The sequence below is a fragment of the Schistocerca serialis genome, chromosome 5 (genome assembly GCF_023864345.2).
Source record: "Schistocerca serialis cubense isolate TAMUIC-IGC-003099 chromosome 5, iqSchSeri2.2, whole genome shotgun sequence".
Classification (NCBI taxonomy): Eukaryota; Metazoa; Arthropoda; class Insecta; order Orthoptera; family Acrididae; genus Schistocerca; species Schistocerca serialis.
Genome location: NC_064642.1, coordinates 142,345,338 through 142,363,128, shown reverse-complemented (window position 1 = coordinate 142,363,128; position 17,791 = coordinate 142,345,338). Strand labels below are relative to the sequence as shown.

General features: G+C 43.8%; 1 protein-coding gene across 1 annotated transcript in view; it reads left to right on the top strand.

Annotated features, from left to right (window-relative positions):
* The window catches only part of LOC126481802 (trichohyalin-like), a 60,663-nt gene that overhangs the window by 18,109 nt on the left and 24,763 nt on the right, over positions 1-17,791 (top strand). The window contains exon 3 of the mRNA XM_050105758.1: positions 13,047-13,148. Within this exon, the coding sequence (XP_049961715.1) occupies positions 13,047-13,148 (102 nt within the window). The remainder of the gene's footprint in view (positions 1-13,046; positions 13,149-17,791) is intronic.

Sequence of the window (17,791 nt, the reverse complement as noted above, 5' to 3'; positions counted from 1 at the left end):
GCCGATTTCTGTCCCATTCGGATAATTCCTTCGTGATGAGTATTTTGATTTGGTCTTAGAATGCAACGTGCTGCGTCCTCCCGACCAAGAAATCCCGGTCATAAATTTCCTTTAATACCCCAAAAGATTGTAATTTTTTAAATAAGCGTTGTTCACACTTTCGAATCGCCGGCAGGACGTCTTTATCTAGGCAGCGGCCATAACCATGCACAAACAGTAAAATTTTTCAATCTTGGGTGCAGTTTTTATTATTTCTGCCTTTTGCTTTTTTGGCTAACAAGAGTATTTGATCAGATGATGGCAGTTATCCAAAACGCAAAATCAAGATCAGAAATAATAAAGTGCAACCACGACTGAAAAATGTTGTGCGTCTGTATACCCTCTTTCGGCCTGATGACGACAGTGACTCGTTGTGACTTGGACTGCACTATGCACCGAAAGTGTTGGAAGCCATTACGGTCCATGAAGCCACAACTGCAGTACCCAGCTCACGGATATTGGTCAGAGCTTGGTCGAAGGCACGCACATCTCGTACGACATCCAGGATGTGCACACCAGAATTGAGGCCATGTCTGTGAATTGCTGCTGAATCCATTCTGACAAGGGAACCTCCCCATCGCACCCCCCTCGGATTTAGTTATAAGTTGGCACAGTGGATAGGCCTTGAAAAACTAAACACAGATCAATCGAGAAAACAGGAAGAAGTTGTGTGGAACTATGAAAAAATAAGCAAAATATACAAACTGAGTAGTCCATGCGCAAGATAGGCAACATCAAGGATAGTGTGAGCGCAGGAGCGTCGTGGTCCCGTGGTTAGCGTGAGCAGCTGTGGAATAAGAGGTCCTTGGTTCTAGTCTTCCCTCGGGTGAAAAATTTACTTTCTTTATTTTCGCAGTTATGATCTGTCCGTTCGTTCATTGACATCACTGTTCACTGTAATAAGTATAGTGTCTGTTTTTTGCGACCGCGCCGCAAAACCGTGCGATTAGTAGACGAAAGGTTGTATCTCTCCAATGGGAACCGAAAACATTTGATCGCAAGGTCATAGGTCAACCGATTCCTCAACAGGAAAACACGTCTGATATATTCTATACGACACTGGTGACGGCATGTGAGTCACATGACAGGAATATGTTGTCGACCCACCTAACTTGTACACTTGGCGAATGAGTAAAAAGATTTTTCTACCTTGCCCGATTTAGGTTTTCTTGTGGATATGATAATCACTCCCAAAAAAGTGATGAAAACATAAGCGTTTGTCACATAAACTAAAAATAAAAAGTTAAACTTTTCACCCGAGGGAAGGCTTGAACCAAGGACGTCTCGGTCTGCAACTGCTCACGCTAACCACAGGATCACGGCACTCCTAACCTTGATCTTTCCTTGATGTTGCCTATCTTGCGCATGAACTACTCAGTTTGTATATTTTGCTTATATTTTCATAGTTCCACACAACTTCTTCCTGTTTTCTCGATTGATCTGTGTTCAGTTTTTCAAGGCCTATCCACTGTGCCACCTTATAACTAAATCTGAGGGAGGTGCCATGGGGAGGTTCCCTTGTGAGACATTTGTTAGAGCACAGGTGGTGTACAGGTCGGCTGCAAATAAGTGCAAGCCTGGGCTGTTCGCCGAGGCTGATCGGGAACTTACAGCTGTCAGCGGTCAACAAAGCGGCAGAATGGAGCAACAGCTCACCTCGTCCACCGGTCGCAGTTCTCAGAGCGCAGCGAGATGGCGGACGAAGCGAGTTGTTCTAATAGCGGGCATTCAGTGACAACTGTTTTAGTGGTACAATAGGTCATCTGTATGTAAAATTCTATGTACCGACTATGGAGCAACAGCTCACCTCGTCCACCGGTCGCAGTTCTCAGAGCGCAGCGAGATGGCGGACGAAGCGAGTTGTTCTAATAGCGGGCATTCAGTGACAACTGTTTTAGTGGTACAATAGGTCATCTGTATGTAAAATTCTATGTACCGACTTGACAGAAAATCCTAGGAAGTTCTGGTCTTACGTTAAATCAGTAAGTGGCTCGAAACAGCATATCCAGACTCTACGGGATGATGATGGCATTGAAACAGAGGATGACACGCGTAAAGCTGAAATACTAAATATCTTTTTCCAAAGCTGTTTCACAGAGGAAGACCGCACTGCAGTTCCTTCTCTAAATCCTCGCACAAACGAAAAAATGGCTGACATCGAAATAAGTGTCCAAGGAATAGAAAAGCAACTGGAATCACTCAATAGAGGAAAGTCCACTGGACCTGACGGGATACCAATTCGATTCTACACAGAGTACGCGAAAGAACTTGCCCCCCTTCTAACAGCCGTGTACCACAAGTCTCTAGAGGAACGGAGGGTTCCAAATGATTGGAAAAGAGCACAGATAGTCCCAGTCTTCAAGAAGGGTCGTCGAGCAGATGCGCAAAACTATAGACCTATATCTCTTACGTCGATCTCTTGTAGAATTTTAGAACATGTTTCTTGCTCGCGTATCATGTCATTTCTGGAAACCCAGAATCTACTATGTACGAATCAACATGGATTCCGGAAACAGCGATCGTGTGAGACCCAACTCGCCTTATTTGTTCATGAGACCCAGAAAATATTAGATATAGGCTCCCAGGTAGATGCTATTCTTCTTGACTTCCGGTAGGCGTTCGATACAGTTCCGCACTGTCGCCTGATAAACAAAGTAAGAGCCTACGGAATATCAGACCAGCTGTGTGGCTGGATTGAAGAGTTTTTAGCAAACAGAACACAGCATGTTGTTATCAATGGAGAGACGTCTACAGACGTTAAAGTAACCTCAGGCGTGCCACAGGGGAGTGTTATGGGACCATTGCTTTTCACAATATATATAAATGACCTAGTAGATAGTGTCGGAAGTTCCATGCGGCTTTTCGCGGATGATGCTGTAGTATACAGAGACAGCGAAATGCAGGAAGATCTGCAGCGGATAGGCACTTGGTGCAGGGAGTGGCAACTGACCCTTAACATAGACAAATGTAATGTATTGCGAATACATAGAAAGAAGGATCCTTTATTGTATGATTATATTATAGCGGAACAAACACTGGTAGCAGTTACTTCTGTAAAATATCTGGGAGTATGCGTGCGGAACGATTTGAAGTGGAATGATCATATAAAATTAATTGTTGGTAAGGCGGGTACCAGGTTGAGATTCATTGGGAGAGTGCTTAGAAAATGTAGTCCATCTACAAAGGAGGTGGCTTACAAAACACTCGTTCGACCTTTACTTGAGTATTGCTCATCAGTGTGGGATCCGTACCAGATCGGTCTGACGGAGGAGATAGATAAGATCCAAAGAAGAGCGGCGCGTTTCGTCACAGGGTTATTTGGTAGCCGTGATAGCGTTACGGAGATGTTTAATAAACTCAAGTGGCAGACTCTGCAAGAGAGGCGCTCTGCATCGCGGTGTAGCTTGCTCGCCAGGTTTCGAGAGGGTGCGTTTCTGGATGAGGTATCGAATATATTGCTTCCCCCTACTTATACCTCCCGAGGAGATCACGAATGTAAAATTAGAGAGATAAGAGCGCGCACGGAGGCTTTCAGACAGTCGTTCTTCCCGCGAACCATACGCGACTGGAACAGGAAAGGGAGGTAATGACAGTGGCACGTAAAGTGCCCTCCGCCACACACCGTTGGGTGGCTTGCGGAGTATAGATGTAGATGTAGATATCTTTTTGGCGATTATAATGATCATGCGAAATGTTTAATATGCCCTAACACAGGGTGTTAAAAACAATCCATATTAGTGACTATTCCAATAAAGCCCATTTATAGAGTTTCAGCACCGGCTTCAAATGATAACTTTTGGAATATACTACAACACTCTACGTATCGCTCCCGTGGGAATCATGAGGACAAGATTAGACTGATTACAGCACGCGTAGAGGCATTCAAAGAATCATTTGCCCACGGTCCATCTCTGAATACAACGGGATAAAATCCTAATAACCGGTACAATGGGACGTACCCTCTGCAGGGTATTTCACAGTGGTTTGCAGAGTGTAAATGTAGGTATCTTTTGTCGAAAGACGTCCCATTATTTGCAGCAGGTAGCTCATCAACGAAATGATTCAGCTCTGAAATCACCTGTCACATTTGTCAAAAGATAGTTGTAGATTTGAAACCTTTTTTTGAAGGTGTCTATTGATTGTCATGGAGAGGGAGAAATTCCTTTACATTTTTGTGAAGAAGAACACGATAAAGTCTTTTCTTCAGTTTCCCGAGGGTAGCACAGGCCACTTCATAGTTGATCGTTAAAACATAAGGGAGAACATCAAACCGAATAACCCCTTCAGAGTGGCTCAGTGGCTGAGTGCAGATCTTTGTATTGGAGCCACTTTGGCAACTTGCAAGTCGCTAACTTACTCCAGTTACTCAACCGGGGAAAGAGAACCTACAGTCTAACGTGGAATCCAAACAAGAGTCGTTTCTGGGGACTCTCACATCGTAGAGTGGTGAACTTTACCTTACAGGCAGACCGAACATTTCTGTGGTTCGATAGGGATTCTATCCCGCAACCTCTCGTTTTCCAGGCACTTTACCGCTAAACCACCAAACCCGAGGAGGACTTCACTTAAAGCTGTACTGTAACAGCGTCGGAACAAATGTGTACATAAAACTGAGGGTCTTGCAAAAGAAAAAGCAAGTAAATCGAGATATTCTAATGAAATGCACAACCGTTTTTCGAATGTAATTCGGTATCTGTTTGATACATCAAATGACGCTCTTTTCACTTAAAAATTACGAGTTCAAAACAAGGTTACAGAATCTAAAATTGCTGACATGTTGGAAACATAGCTTCACAGCATTTCTACCTCTTCCATCTTCTACTACTTGACTTTAAATTTCTATTTATCTGCCTGTTTTGTTTTATAAGAGTGTGTTAGTTGCTCCTGCTTTTATTTAACCTAAGTCACACATTTCGGCTGTCTGAATTTTTATAGGCAAATGGCCTTGATGGTACGAAATATGGAAAGCGAACTTACTCACAAGGAACAGGCGCCAGTTCGAGAAAGTTGCCTGCTGACAAAATGAAGTTCACACTGATTTGACAACATTCGGTTTATTGTACTTTAGCCACAAGCAAGATTATGTATACTAGCCTGATCACACTCGCTCTACAACCGCTTTTTGAATCGCGCTTGCCGTTGCTGGTAAGTCCCTCATGGTCGTCCATTATTTAAAATCATCTACTCATTATTCGTATACACTATTGGCCATTAAAATTGCTACACCAAGTAGGAATGCAGATGATAAACGGGTATTCATTGGGCAAATATATTATACTAGAACTGACATGTGATTACGTTTTCACGCAATTTCGGTGCATAGATCCTAATAAATTAGTACCCAGAACAACCACCTCTGGCCGTAATAACGGCCTTGATACGCCTTGGCATTGAGTCAAACAGAGCTTGAATGGCGTGTACAGGTACAGCTGCCCATGCAGCTTCAACACGATACCACAGTTCATCAAGAGTAGTGACTAACGTATTGACGAGCCAGTTGCTCGGTCACCATTGACCAGACGTTTTCAGTTGGTGAGAGATCTGGAGAATGTGCTGGCCAGGGCAGCAGTCGAACATTTTCTGTATCCAGAAAGGCCCGTACAGGACCTGCAACATGCGGTCGTGCACTATCCTGCTGAAATGTAGGGTTTCCCAGGGATCGAATGAAGGTTAGAGCCACGGGTGGTAACACATCGGAAATGTAACGTTCACTGTTCAAAGTGCCGTTAATGCGAACAAGAGGTGACCGCGACGTTTAACCAATGACACCCCGTACCATGACGCCGGGTGATTCGCCAGTATGGCGATGACGAGTACACGCTTCCAATGCGCGTTCACCGCGATGTCACCAAACACGGATGCGACCATCATGATGTTGTAAACAGAACCTGGATTCATCCGAAAAAATGACGTTTTGCCATTCGTGCACCCAGGTTCGTCGTTGAGTACACCATCGCAGGCGCTCCTGTCTGTGATGCAGCGTCAAGGGTAACCGCAGCCATGGTCTCCGAGCTGATGGTCCATGCTGCTCCAAACGTCGTCGAACTGTTCGTGCAGATGGATGTTGCCTTGCAAACGTTCCCATCTGTTGACTCAGGGGTCGAGACGTGGCTGCACGATCCGTTAGAGCCGTGCGGATAAGACTCCTGTCATCTCGACTGCTAGTGATACGAGGCCGTTGGGATCCAGCACGGCGTTCCGTATTACCCTCCTGAACCCACCGATTCCATATTCAGCTAACAATGGATCTCGACCAACGCGAGCTGCAATGTTGCGATACGATAATCCGCAATTGCGATAGGCTACAATCAGACCTTTATCAAAGTCGGAAACGTCATGGTACGCATTTCTCCTCCTTACACGAGGTATCACAACAACGTTTCACCAAGCAACGCCAGTGAACTGCTGTTTGTGTATGAGAAATCGGTTGGAAACTTCCCTCATGTCAGCACGCTGTAGGTGTCGCCACCAGCGCCAGCCTTGTGTGAATGCTCTGAAACGCTAATCATTTGCATATCACAACATCTTATTCCTGTCGGTTAAATTTCGCGTTTTTAGCACGTCATATTCGTGGTGTAGCAATTTTAATGGCCAGTAGTGTAATTACACTTCCACCAGTTAATGACATTTCTTCCCTATCGCGTACCGCACACAATCGCAATCACCTCCTAAAGATGGCTCAGGTGGGTTTGACACTTACTTGCCAAAGCAAACTGCGGGCACCAAGTGGTACCCTCTAGTACAATGGGTCTTCCCCGTCAGCGACCCTAAGGCCTCGCTGCATCCAAGAGGCGTCAAGAGTAGTAGATCGTACAGGTCCGAGACAGGGTCGATATCTGCACCCTTACAAGTAGCTCCACATCTGTGGACCACTCTGCCCACTACACTCTCGACGTTGTCTGCTTGGGGTGATATAAAGAGACGTCACAGATAACCTTAAAGTCTTAACGGTTTCGGCGACAAGAGAAGCGGTGCAAAACTGGATTGCGAACTTCACATTTCTCTTACTACAGTTGACTTGCTTGAAATGTTTAGCCGATCCTCTTCTCTGGATATGTGGATGCGTCAATCTTTACAATTTCTTCTCCGAAGAAATAATGCTGGCGAGAGGAACCAAAAAATCACTATCTCTCTCACTTGAAATAACTCGGTACTCTCACACTTTCAGTTCAGCTCAGGTGTATTTTCCTTTCCACAAGTTTGATATAAGCATAGAAACTCTTGAAAGTCAACTACACCGGTACCCATTACATACAATTGAATATAATCACAATTGCAATTGCCTGGTTTTAACAACCAAATAATTTATAGACGTCCCATGCGTCTTGCTTCGTTCAGAGGTACGACATGAAGTTAAAAGTCTATTGTCAAAATTTTCGTTTTTCCTTTTTTATCAGCAATCACATTCAGTAACACAGCAAAGAATAGCATTTAATTATTCCGTGCCCTCTCACCCAGCGTCTGTGGCTCTTGTGGCAAACACTTGTCGGCGTCGTTCGACTGCCCCGGTTGTCGTCCTCTCATTTCAAACTTCCAACCTGCACACAGAAACCGGTGGCGCAGTAGATACTTTTAAAATATCGGGTGTCCGTGACGGTGGAAGGTCAAGTGTCTCTAGAATTTACACCGAAATCCTCGAGTCACTACAAAAGTCAGAATACACCTTCTGTGCAACGTCATGGAACCCATGGAACATGTAACCTCCACAACACCAATCATCAAGTCTCACCTACGAGGGTACAATCCAGTCAAAGCCATCTTTAATCAAAACTGTACGAGGCTTTCAATACTGTTTCAACCAAAACAAAATTCACTTCATCAAGTCACAACAATATTATGCACCTACAATCAGAAATGTACCACAACTATGTGGTCATCAGCGGTACAACACCTACACTGTGAAACGTGAACAACTGTCAGAAAATCACATAGCTTAGGCGCAGTATACTCGAACCAGTAGAACTCTCAGCGACTTGTAGTCGTGTCAACACCGCCGACATTGCAGCTGAAATGTCGACATTACACCCTACAAGCGACGGATTACTGGTGATGGGTCCAGGGATATCTCCCACAATAGACAGCTCGGCTTCGACCCTGCCACATGTGATTTACCAAGCAATTGCATCCAGTACTTCGAACATGACTCTCGTGAATGTCTGCTGTGCAAAACGAGCAGCTGTATTTAGCAGCAGTGGTTGTTCATTCCCGTTTATCCTCTAATAGTTGGGAAAAGAAATAAGTTAAAAATGGGAACTGTAATTTATTAAATTTGTTTTGAGACACTTTTCCTGTGAATTGTAGCCTATGTTACACAATACGTAACAGTTTTCATTGTCGCCAAGTGTGTTGTGTACATCTTTCCTGTATGAATGCAAATAATTATTAAAGTCGCCAATTCTTTATTTACCGGGTAATCAAAAAGTCAGTATAAATTCGAAAACTGAATAAATCACGTAATAATGTAGATAGAGAGGTAAAAATTGACACACATACTTGGAATGACGTGGGGTTTTATTAGAACCAAAAAAATACAAAAGTTCAAAAAATGTCCGACAGATGGCGCTTCATCTGATCAGAATAGCAATAATTAGAATATCAAAGTAAGACAAAGCAAAGGTGATGTTCTTTACAGGAAATGCTTAATATGCCCACCACCATTCCTCAACAATTGCTGTAGGCGAGGAATAATGTTGTGAACAGCACTGTAAAGCATGTCCGGAGTTATGGTGAGGCATTGGCGTCGATGTTGTCTTTCAGCATCCCTAGAGATGTCGGTCGATCACGATACACTTGCGACTTCAGGTAACCCCAAAGCCAATAATCGCACGGACTGAGATCTGGGGACCTGGGAGGCCAAGCATGACGAAAGTGGCGGCCGAGCACACGATCATCACCAAACGACGCGCGCAAGAGATCTTTCACGCGTCTAGCAATATGTGGTGGAGCGCCAAACTGCATAAACATCTTACGTTCCAGCAGGTGTTTATCACCCAGGCTGGGGATGATGCGATTCTGTAACATATCGGCGTACCTCTCACCCGTCACGGTAGCAGTTACAAAACCACAATCACGCATTTCCTCGAAGAAAAAAGGGCCGATAACGGTAAACGTGGTAAATCCAACCTATACCGTGACTTTCTCGTCGTGCAATGGAGTTTCCACGACAGTTCTAGGATTTTCGGTAGCCCAAATTCTGCAGTTGTGGGCGTTGACAGACCCTCCGAGCGTGAACAACACAACACGTTAGTCAGCCAATCGTCAACTTCCACCATCTTTTGAATCGCCCACACCGCAAAAGCCCTCCGCTTCACTAAATAGCCAGGTAACAGTTCATGATACCGATGGATTTTGTACGGATAGAATCGGAGGGTACGTCTAAGTGCCAACCAAACAGTAGTGTATGGAATGCCGGTGCGACGTGCGACTGCACGAGCGCTGACTTCCCCGTGCATACCGGTAGACGAACCCGCTACAGTCTCCATTTCTCCCTGAACTGTCTCAGCAGCATTACGCCTTGTGCTCGGTCGCCCACTACGAAGTCTATCGTCTAAACAACCCGTGGCTTCGAACTTCGAAATCATTCTCGCCACAGCTGCATTTGTCAACGGACCTTTACCCGTTCGAATCCCCTTCCTATGGCGTTAGGATCGTAACGCTGAACTAGCACATTCCCTATTCTGATAATACAGCTTCACTAAAAGCACCTTTTCAGGTAACGTCAACATGCTGCGACTGCTGGCGCATCTGATTTCTCTCTCATTACAGCTCCTTTTATACACGATTGCCATGCGCAGTCACTGACGTTTTGCTGTACAGTGCCATCTGTCTGACATTTTGTGAACTTTTTTTTGTTCTAATAAAACGCCATGTCATTCCAAGCATGAATGTCAATTTTTACCACTCTATCTACATTATTCCGTGATTAATTAAGTTTTCAAATATATACTGACTTTTTGATCACCCAGTATTAATTAGTCTTTTAATTTAAGTTCAAATATGCACACAGTGGCTTTGACATCTGTGTCTACAGAAATGTTATCAAATGCAGCACTAGTGGTTTACATAACACTTGTTGTAAATTGTGTGAGCGAATGTGAGATTACGTGAAATAAGACTTCAGTACAGCTGTAGAATAAGTAAACGCTAAACATTTAAATTAAAATGACCACTTACCTCATTCCGGCTAGAATTGAAAAACTTTAATAATGAATCTACTTCTTTCACAAATCCACAGATCACTGCAAAATCTAAGGTGTCAATGGTTTTGTACTTGTATTCATTCTTAATACATATGTAAGTGAGAACTCCGGCTTCAGTTTCACGTGGCAGCGTATGACAAATACTTCGAAGTCATTTTCGGTCGATATACACTACTGGCCATTAAAATTGCTGCACCAAGAAGAAATGCAGTTGATAAACGGGTATTCATTGGACAAATATATTATACTAGAACTGACATGTGATTACGTTTTCACGCAATTTCGGTGCATAGATCCTAATAAATTAGTACCCGGAACAACCACCTCTGGCCGTAATAACGGCCTTGATACGCCTGGGCATTGAGTCAAACATAACTTGAATGGCGTGTACAGGTACAGCTGCCCATGCAGCTTCAACACGATACCACAGTTCATCAAGAGTAGTGATTGGCGTATTGTGACGAGCTAGTTGCTCGGTCACCATTGACCAGACGTTTTCAATTGGTGAGAGATCCGGAGAATGTACTGGCCAGGGCAGCAGTCGAACATTTTCTGTATCCAGAAAGGCCCGTACAGGACCTGCAACATGCAGTCGTGCATTATCCTGCTGAAATGTAGGGTTTCGCGGGGATCGAATGAAGGTTAGAGCCACGGGTCGTAACACATCTGAAATGTAACGTCCACTGTTCAAAGTGCCGTTAATGCGAACAAGAGGTGACCGCGACGTTTAACCAATGACACCCCGTACCATCACGCCGGGTGATTCGCCAGTATGGCGATGACGAGTACACGCTTCCAATGCGCGTTCACCGCGATGTCACCAAACACGGATGCGACCATCATGATGTTGTAAACAGAACCTGGATTCATCCGAAAAAATGACGTTTTGCCATTCGTGCACCCAGGTTCGTCGTTGAGTACACCATCGCAGGCGCTCCTGTCTGTGATGCAGCGTCAAGGGTAACCGCAGCCATGGTCTCCGAGCTGATGGTCCATGCTGCTCCAAACGTCGTCGAACTGTTCGTGCAGATGGATGTTGTCTTGCAAACGTTCCCATTTGTTGACTCAGGGGTCGAGACGTGGTTGCACGATCCGTTACACCCATGTGGATAAGATGCCTGTCATCTCGACTGCTAGTGATACGAGGCCGTTGGGAACCAGCATGGAGTTCCGTATTACCCTCCTGAACCCACCGATTCCATATACGGCTAACAGTCATTGGATTTCAACCAACGCGAGCAGCAATGTCGCGGTACGATAATCCGCAGTCGCGATAGGCTACAATCCGACCTTTATCAAAGTCGGAAACGTGATGGTACGCATATCTCCTCCTTACACGAGGTATCACATCAACGTTTCACCAAGCAACGCCTGTGAACTGCTGTTTGTGTATGAGAAATCGATTGGAAACTCCTCATGTCAGCACGTTGTAGGTGTCGCCACCGGCGCCAACCTTGTGTGAATGCTCTGAAAAGCTAATCATTTGCATATCACAACATCTTATTCCTGTCGGTTAAATTTCGCGTTTTTAGCACGTCATATTCGTGGTGTAGCAATTTTAATGGCCATTAGTGTAATTACACTTCCACCAGTTAATGACATTTCTTCCCTATCGCGTACCGCACACGATCGCAATCACCTCCTAAAGAAGGCTCAGGTGGGTTTGACACTTACTTGCCAAAGCAAACTGCGGGCACCAAGTGGTACCCTCCTAGTACAATGGGTCTTCCCCGTCAGCGACCCTAAGGCCTCGCTGCATCCAACAGGCGTTAAGAGTAGTAGATCGTACAGGTCCGAGACAGGGTCGATATCTGCACCCTTACAAGTAGCTCCACATCTGTGGACCACTCTGCCCACTACACTCTCGACGTTGTCTGCTTGGGGTGATATAAAGAGATGTCACAGATAACCTTAAAGTCTTAACGGTTTCGGCGACAATAGAAGCGGTGCAAAACTGGATTGCGAACTTCACATTTCTCTTACTGCAGTTGACTTGCTTGAAATGTTTAGCCGATCCTCTTCTCTGGATATGTGGATGCGTCAATCTTTACAATTTCTTCTCCGAAGAAATAATGCTGGCGAGAGGAACCAAAAAATCACTATCTCTCTCACTTGAAATAACTCGGTACTCTCACACTTTCAGTTCAGCTCAGGTGTATTTTCCTTTCCACAAGTTTGATATAAGCATAGAAACTCTTGAAAGTCAACTACACCGGTACCCATTACATACAATTGAATATAATCACAATTGCAATTGCCTGGTTTTAACAACCAAATAATTTATAGACGTCCCATGCGTCTTGCTTCGTTCAGAGCTAAGACATGAAGTGAGTTGAAAGTCTATTGTCAAAATGTTGGTTTTTCTTTTTTTTTTCAGCAATCACATTCACTAAGACAGCAAAGAACAGCATTTAATTGTTCCGTGCCCTCTCACACAGCGTCTGGTCGATATACATTAAGAAATAGATAGATTCTCACATTCAATAGCGTAAGTGATTTCAGAGACTATCTGTTAAGAAATAGATACGGAACATGCTCTACACAAACAGTACGCATTTTACCTAAGTACGTCTAGTTAACCGCAAGAGAGTAAATTTTTTTTAGTTTTGCAGAAGATGATTTTAGTTTTTTCAGAAGGCGAATGTTATTAAAGAAACGGAAATTATTATGCGGAAAACTGAGAGTTAACCGAGACTGTGTAGCGGTAGCTATACCTAGCCTCAGTCACCCTAGAAATCACAGTTGCAATAATAGTTTCTGGTATTATATGGTGAGTGTATTTGCAAATGTAACACACGTGATTCGCAGGTACGTGGAGGCGCAATGCGAAGAGTTGGCGGCAGTTCTCAGCCCGCAGAGGCTCCGGCTGCTGTGGAAGATGCTCGGAAGGCACTTATCAATGTCGAGATCGTAAGTACTGCCACGATTGCTCCATTGCTCCATATACAGGGTGAGAGGTCAGAAACAATCTGTAAAGTTTGTAAAGGTGTTGCAGGGGAGCTTGTACTGTTAAAAAGAAATTCGTTTCTCAGTTAATTGGCATTGAAGTTTGCCGGAGATGATGTTTTTCGTTTGGTTTCCTAAAACCGTACAAGAGAGCGATACAAACATTGGACATGAGGCGGTAACAAGGATCCAACTGGGCCAAAGGCTGAGCAGTCTCGTGCGCTATCATCTACGATATGAGAACAACTGACAGTATTCTTGTATCTGGCGAACGTCTTGAATATGAGCGCGCAACAGCCCGATTGGCTAACTTCACTACTAATTAATTTTGAAACGGGGCAACGTACCGAATTTTTCTTAACAATCATTTCTCAGCACAACCAGCCTTGCAACATCCTGTTTCTGACCATCCTGTATAAGCTTTGTATGTGATGGGTCCTAGAGTATGAGAGCTGACAGTTTGTACAAACGATCGTGAAATATTGTTAAATACCATCTATGTTGGTGAGCATGATTAGTGTACAACGTTTGTTGGACGATTGGAATACATAAAACATACGGCAGTCTGTTGGCGATCATCTAAAGTGGCCAGTGCGATGTGCGACGTAGAACTTGGGAAAAAGATAACTCCGTTCTGTTAGTAAACATTTTCGTGTGAAAGATTATATACTGCTGGAAAAAATGCAACCCCCTCATGGACAAGACCATTTTATTAAAAAGTGAGTTGAATGGTATTTTATCATTAGAGGAGGATATGATAACAAATTCAGACCAAATGAAACACACATGTCACAGTCAAGAGTGCTCACATAGTTGCATCAGTACGCAGCGTACCCCTCTCTGACGGCAAAAGTGCCGAATGCCATCCTGAGATAGATTGTCCTAAGCACTTTGCACCTTTTGTTACAATTCGGCCAGGTTTCATGCAGGTCCTAGAGGACGAGTAAGTTCCCACTTCATCCTGTCCCATACGTGTTCAAATGTGTGTGAAATCTTATGGGACTTAACTGCTAAGGTCATGTCCCTAAGCTTACACACTACTTAACCTAAATTATCCTAAGGACAAACACACACACCCATGCCCGAGGGAGGACTCGAACCTCCGCCGGGACCAGCCGCACAGTCCATGACTGCAGCGCCTTAGACCGCTCGGCTAATCCCTCGTGTTCAATTGGCGAGAAATCTGGCGATCTTCCTGGCCAGGCCAGTTCTTGTACTCCACGAAGAGCCGTGTGTGGACGTGCGTTGTCTTGCTTAAAGAGAACATCACCTTCCTGTCGAAGAAATGGCAGTAGCGCAGGGATAGCAGCCTGTGAAATTTAGCAGACACTGGTTACCGTATCCTGCAGAAAACCCAAATGTTGTAACGGATGGCCTACCGCACTATGAAGCCGGGGATGGGACCTACGAGTCGTGGGCGAATGCACCCCCAAATAGGCAACTCACCAGGTCTACGCAGTATGCGTGAATGTCCATCATCCACAAACAGGAACTACTCTAATCACTGAAGACGGCAGAGCGCTATCCGACCGCCGATGTCCGTGACAAATGAGTCACTATAAGCCGTTCAGCATAAGAATAAACCTGATGTAAACATTGCACTACATATTCTTCCGCGTTTGCTGGAACCTCTTTGGATTTCAGTTTCACGTGGGACTGCAGCCAAGCTGTCTCGAGTAGTGTCAAGTACGGGTACGTTTTCTGCTGTGCGTTACGTGCACATCGACTTATCGATAATACGGCACAACAGCTTTAGCGTCGCATTTAACTCAGCACTGGCCGGTCAGCTGATACGGTGATGCAGTGACTTGGCCAGCTGCAGTGCACACGTAAAACGAGACGAGCAGAGGAGCAATACAGCTTCGAATGTCATTTAATATTTATGCAGCATGAAATAATACACTGCAAATCTCCCACAATACGCTCCTTAGACGACTAGACGAAAACCACAACACGTTATCGTTTTTAGCTAACGTACAATTGTAACTAAAAACAAGAATGATGAAAATTCCTGACTTAACCACACCGTATAGTTAAATATTGAAGCCACTGAAGGTATTACTTACAGTCAGTCGTCTGGTAATCTCTTAGCTCTTTCCTTATCCGAATCCGAGAAATACATTTCAATTCTGGAAGCCTCACCTGCTACGTGGATAACGAGCCTATCAACAACAGAATCCACGAAGCCAACCAGGCGCAGCATTTTCTCTTCCTCTTTCATGACGATCCGTTCTATATCCCGCCAGCGTTCGGCAGTGACGTGTGAAAAAGCTGCGTGCTTTAGTTCCATTACGTCTGGCAGCGCAACAGTCTTGTTACTTCTCGGGCCAAATCCCGCACCTTGGCTCCAGATCAATTTTGTTGAGTTCATATTGTGATGGTACAGAGAAAATGTAAAAATGCAGCATCTGTATGATGTGCTCGATGCTGTAAAAATGATTGTTTTTCATGTTTCTACGGTACTTATCTACCTCTGTGTTATAAAACGATAGACATAGTCCAAATAAAGAGGATTTGATTTTTAATTTTTGCCTTGAAAGTTAAATTGTTATGTTATATTAATTTAAACAACTTTTATGAACAGTGTTTCATAAAACATCGATAATTAAGAATTTGTATTAAAAAAATAGGAGTGCGGGTAAGCTACTACAAACAGCATAATTAACGCATTATTGTGGCCAAGACAGACACGAAGCCCACGCCTACTACAGTAGTACAAGTTTATATGCCAACTAGCTCTGCAGATGAAGAAGAAATTGATGAAATGCGTGATGAGATAAAAGAAATTATTCAGGTAGTGAAGGGAGACGAAAATTTAATAGCCATGGGTGAATGGAACTCGAGAGTAGGAAAAGGAAGAGACGGAAACATAATATGGGAATATGTATTGGGGGTAAGAAATCAAAGAGGAAGCCGTCTAGTAGAATTTTGCACAGAGCACAACATAATCATAGCTAACACTTGGTTTAAGAATCATGAAAGAAGGTTGTATACATGGAAGAACCCTGGAGATACTAAAAGGTATCAGCTAGATTATATCATGGTAAGACAGAGATTTAGGAACCAGGTTTTAAATTGTAAGACATTTCCAGGGGCAGATGTGGACTCTGACCACAATCTATTGGTTATGACCTGTAGATTAAAACTGAAGAAACTGCAAAAAGGTGGGAATTTAAGGAGATGGGACCTGGATAAACTGAAAGAACCAGAGGTTGTACAGAGTTTCAGGGAGAGCATAAGGGAACAATTGACAGGAATGGGGGAAAGAAATACAGTAGAGGAAGAATGGGTAGCTTTGAGGAATGAAGTAGTGAAGGCAGCAGAGGATCAAGTAGGTAAAAAGACGAGGGCTAGTAGAAATCCTTGGGTAACAGAAGAAATATTGAATTTAATTGATGAAAGCAGAAAATATAAAAATGCAGTAAATGAAGCGGGCAAAAAGGAATACAAACGTCTCAAAAATGAGATCGACAGGAAGTGCAAAATGGCTAAGCAGGGATGGCTAGAGGACAAATGTAAGGAAGTAGAGGCTTATCTCACTAGGGGTAAGATAGATACTGCCTACAGGAAAGTTAAAGAGACCTTTGGAGAAAGGAGAACCACTTGTATGAACATCAAGAGCTCAGATGGAAACCCAGTTCTAAGCAAAGAAGGAAAAGCAGAAAGGTGCAAGGAGTATATAGAGTGTCTATACAAGGGCGATGTACTTGAGGACAATATTATGGAAATGGGAGAGAATGTAGATGAAGACGAAATGGGAGATACGATACTGCGTGAAGAGTTTGACAGAGCACTGAAAGACCTGAGTGGAAACAAGGCCCCAGAAGTAGACAAAATTCCATTAGAACTACTGACGGCCTTGGGAGAGCCAGTCCTGACAAAACTCTACCATCTGGTGAGCAAGATGTATGAGACAGGCGAAATTCCCTCAGACTTCAAGAAGAGCATAATAATTCCAATCCCAAAGAAAGCAGGTGTTGACAGATGTGAAAATTACCGAACTATCAGTTTAATAAGTCACAGCTGCAAAATACTAACACGAATTTTTTACAGACGAATGGAAAAACTGGTAGAAGCCGACCTCAGGGAAGATCAGTTTGGATTCCGTAGAAATATTGGAACACGTGAGGAAATACTGACCTTACGACGTATCTTAGAAGAAAGATTAAGGAAAGGCAAACCTACGTTTCTAGCGTTTGTAGACTTAGAGAAAGCTTTTGACAATGTTGACTGGAATACTCTCTTTCAAATTCTAAAAGTGGCAGGGGTAAAATACAGGGAACAAAGGGCTATTTACAATTTGTACAGAAACCAGATGGCAGTTATAAGAGTCGAGGGACATGAAAGGGAAGTAGTGGTTGGGAAGGGAGTGAGACAGGGTTGTAGCCTCTCCCCGATGTTATTCAATCTGTATATTGAGGAAGCAGTAGGTATTAAAATGCATGGAGAGGAAATTAAAACTTTGAGGTTCACTGATGACACTGTAATTCTGTCAGAGACAGCAAAGGACTTGGAAGATCAGCTGAACGGAATGGACAGTGTCTTGAAAGGAGGATATAAGATGAACATCAACAAAAGCAAAACGAGGATAATGGAATGTAATCGAA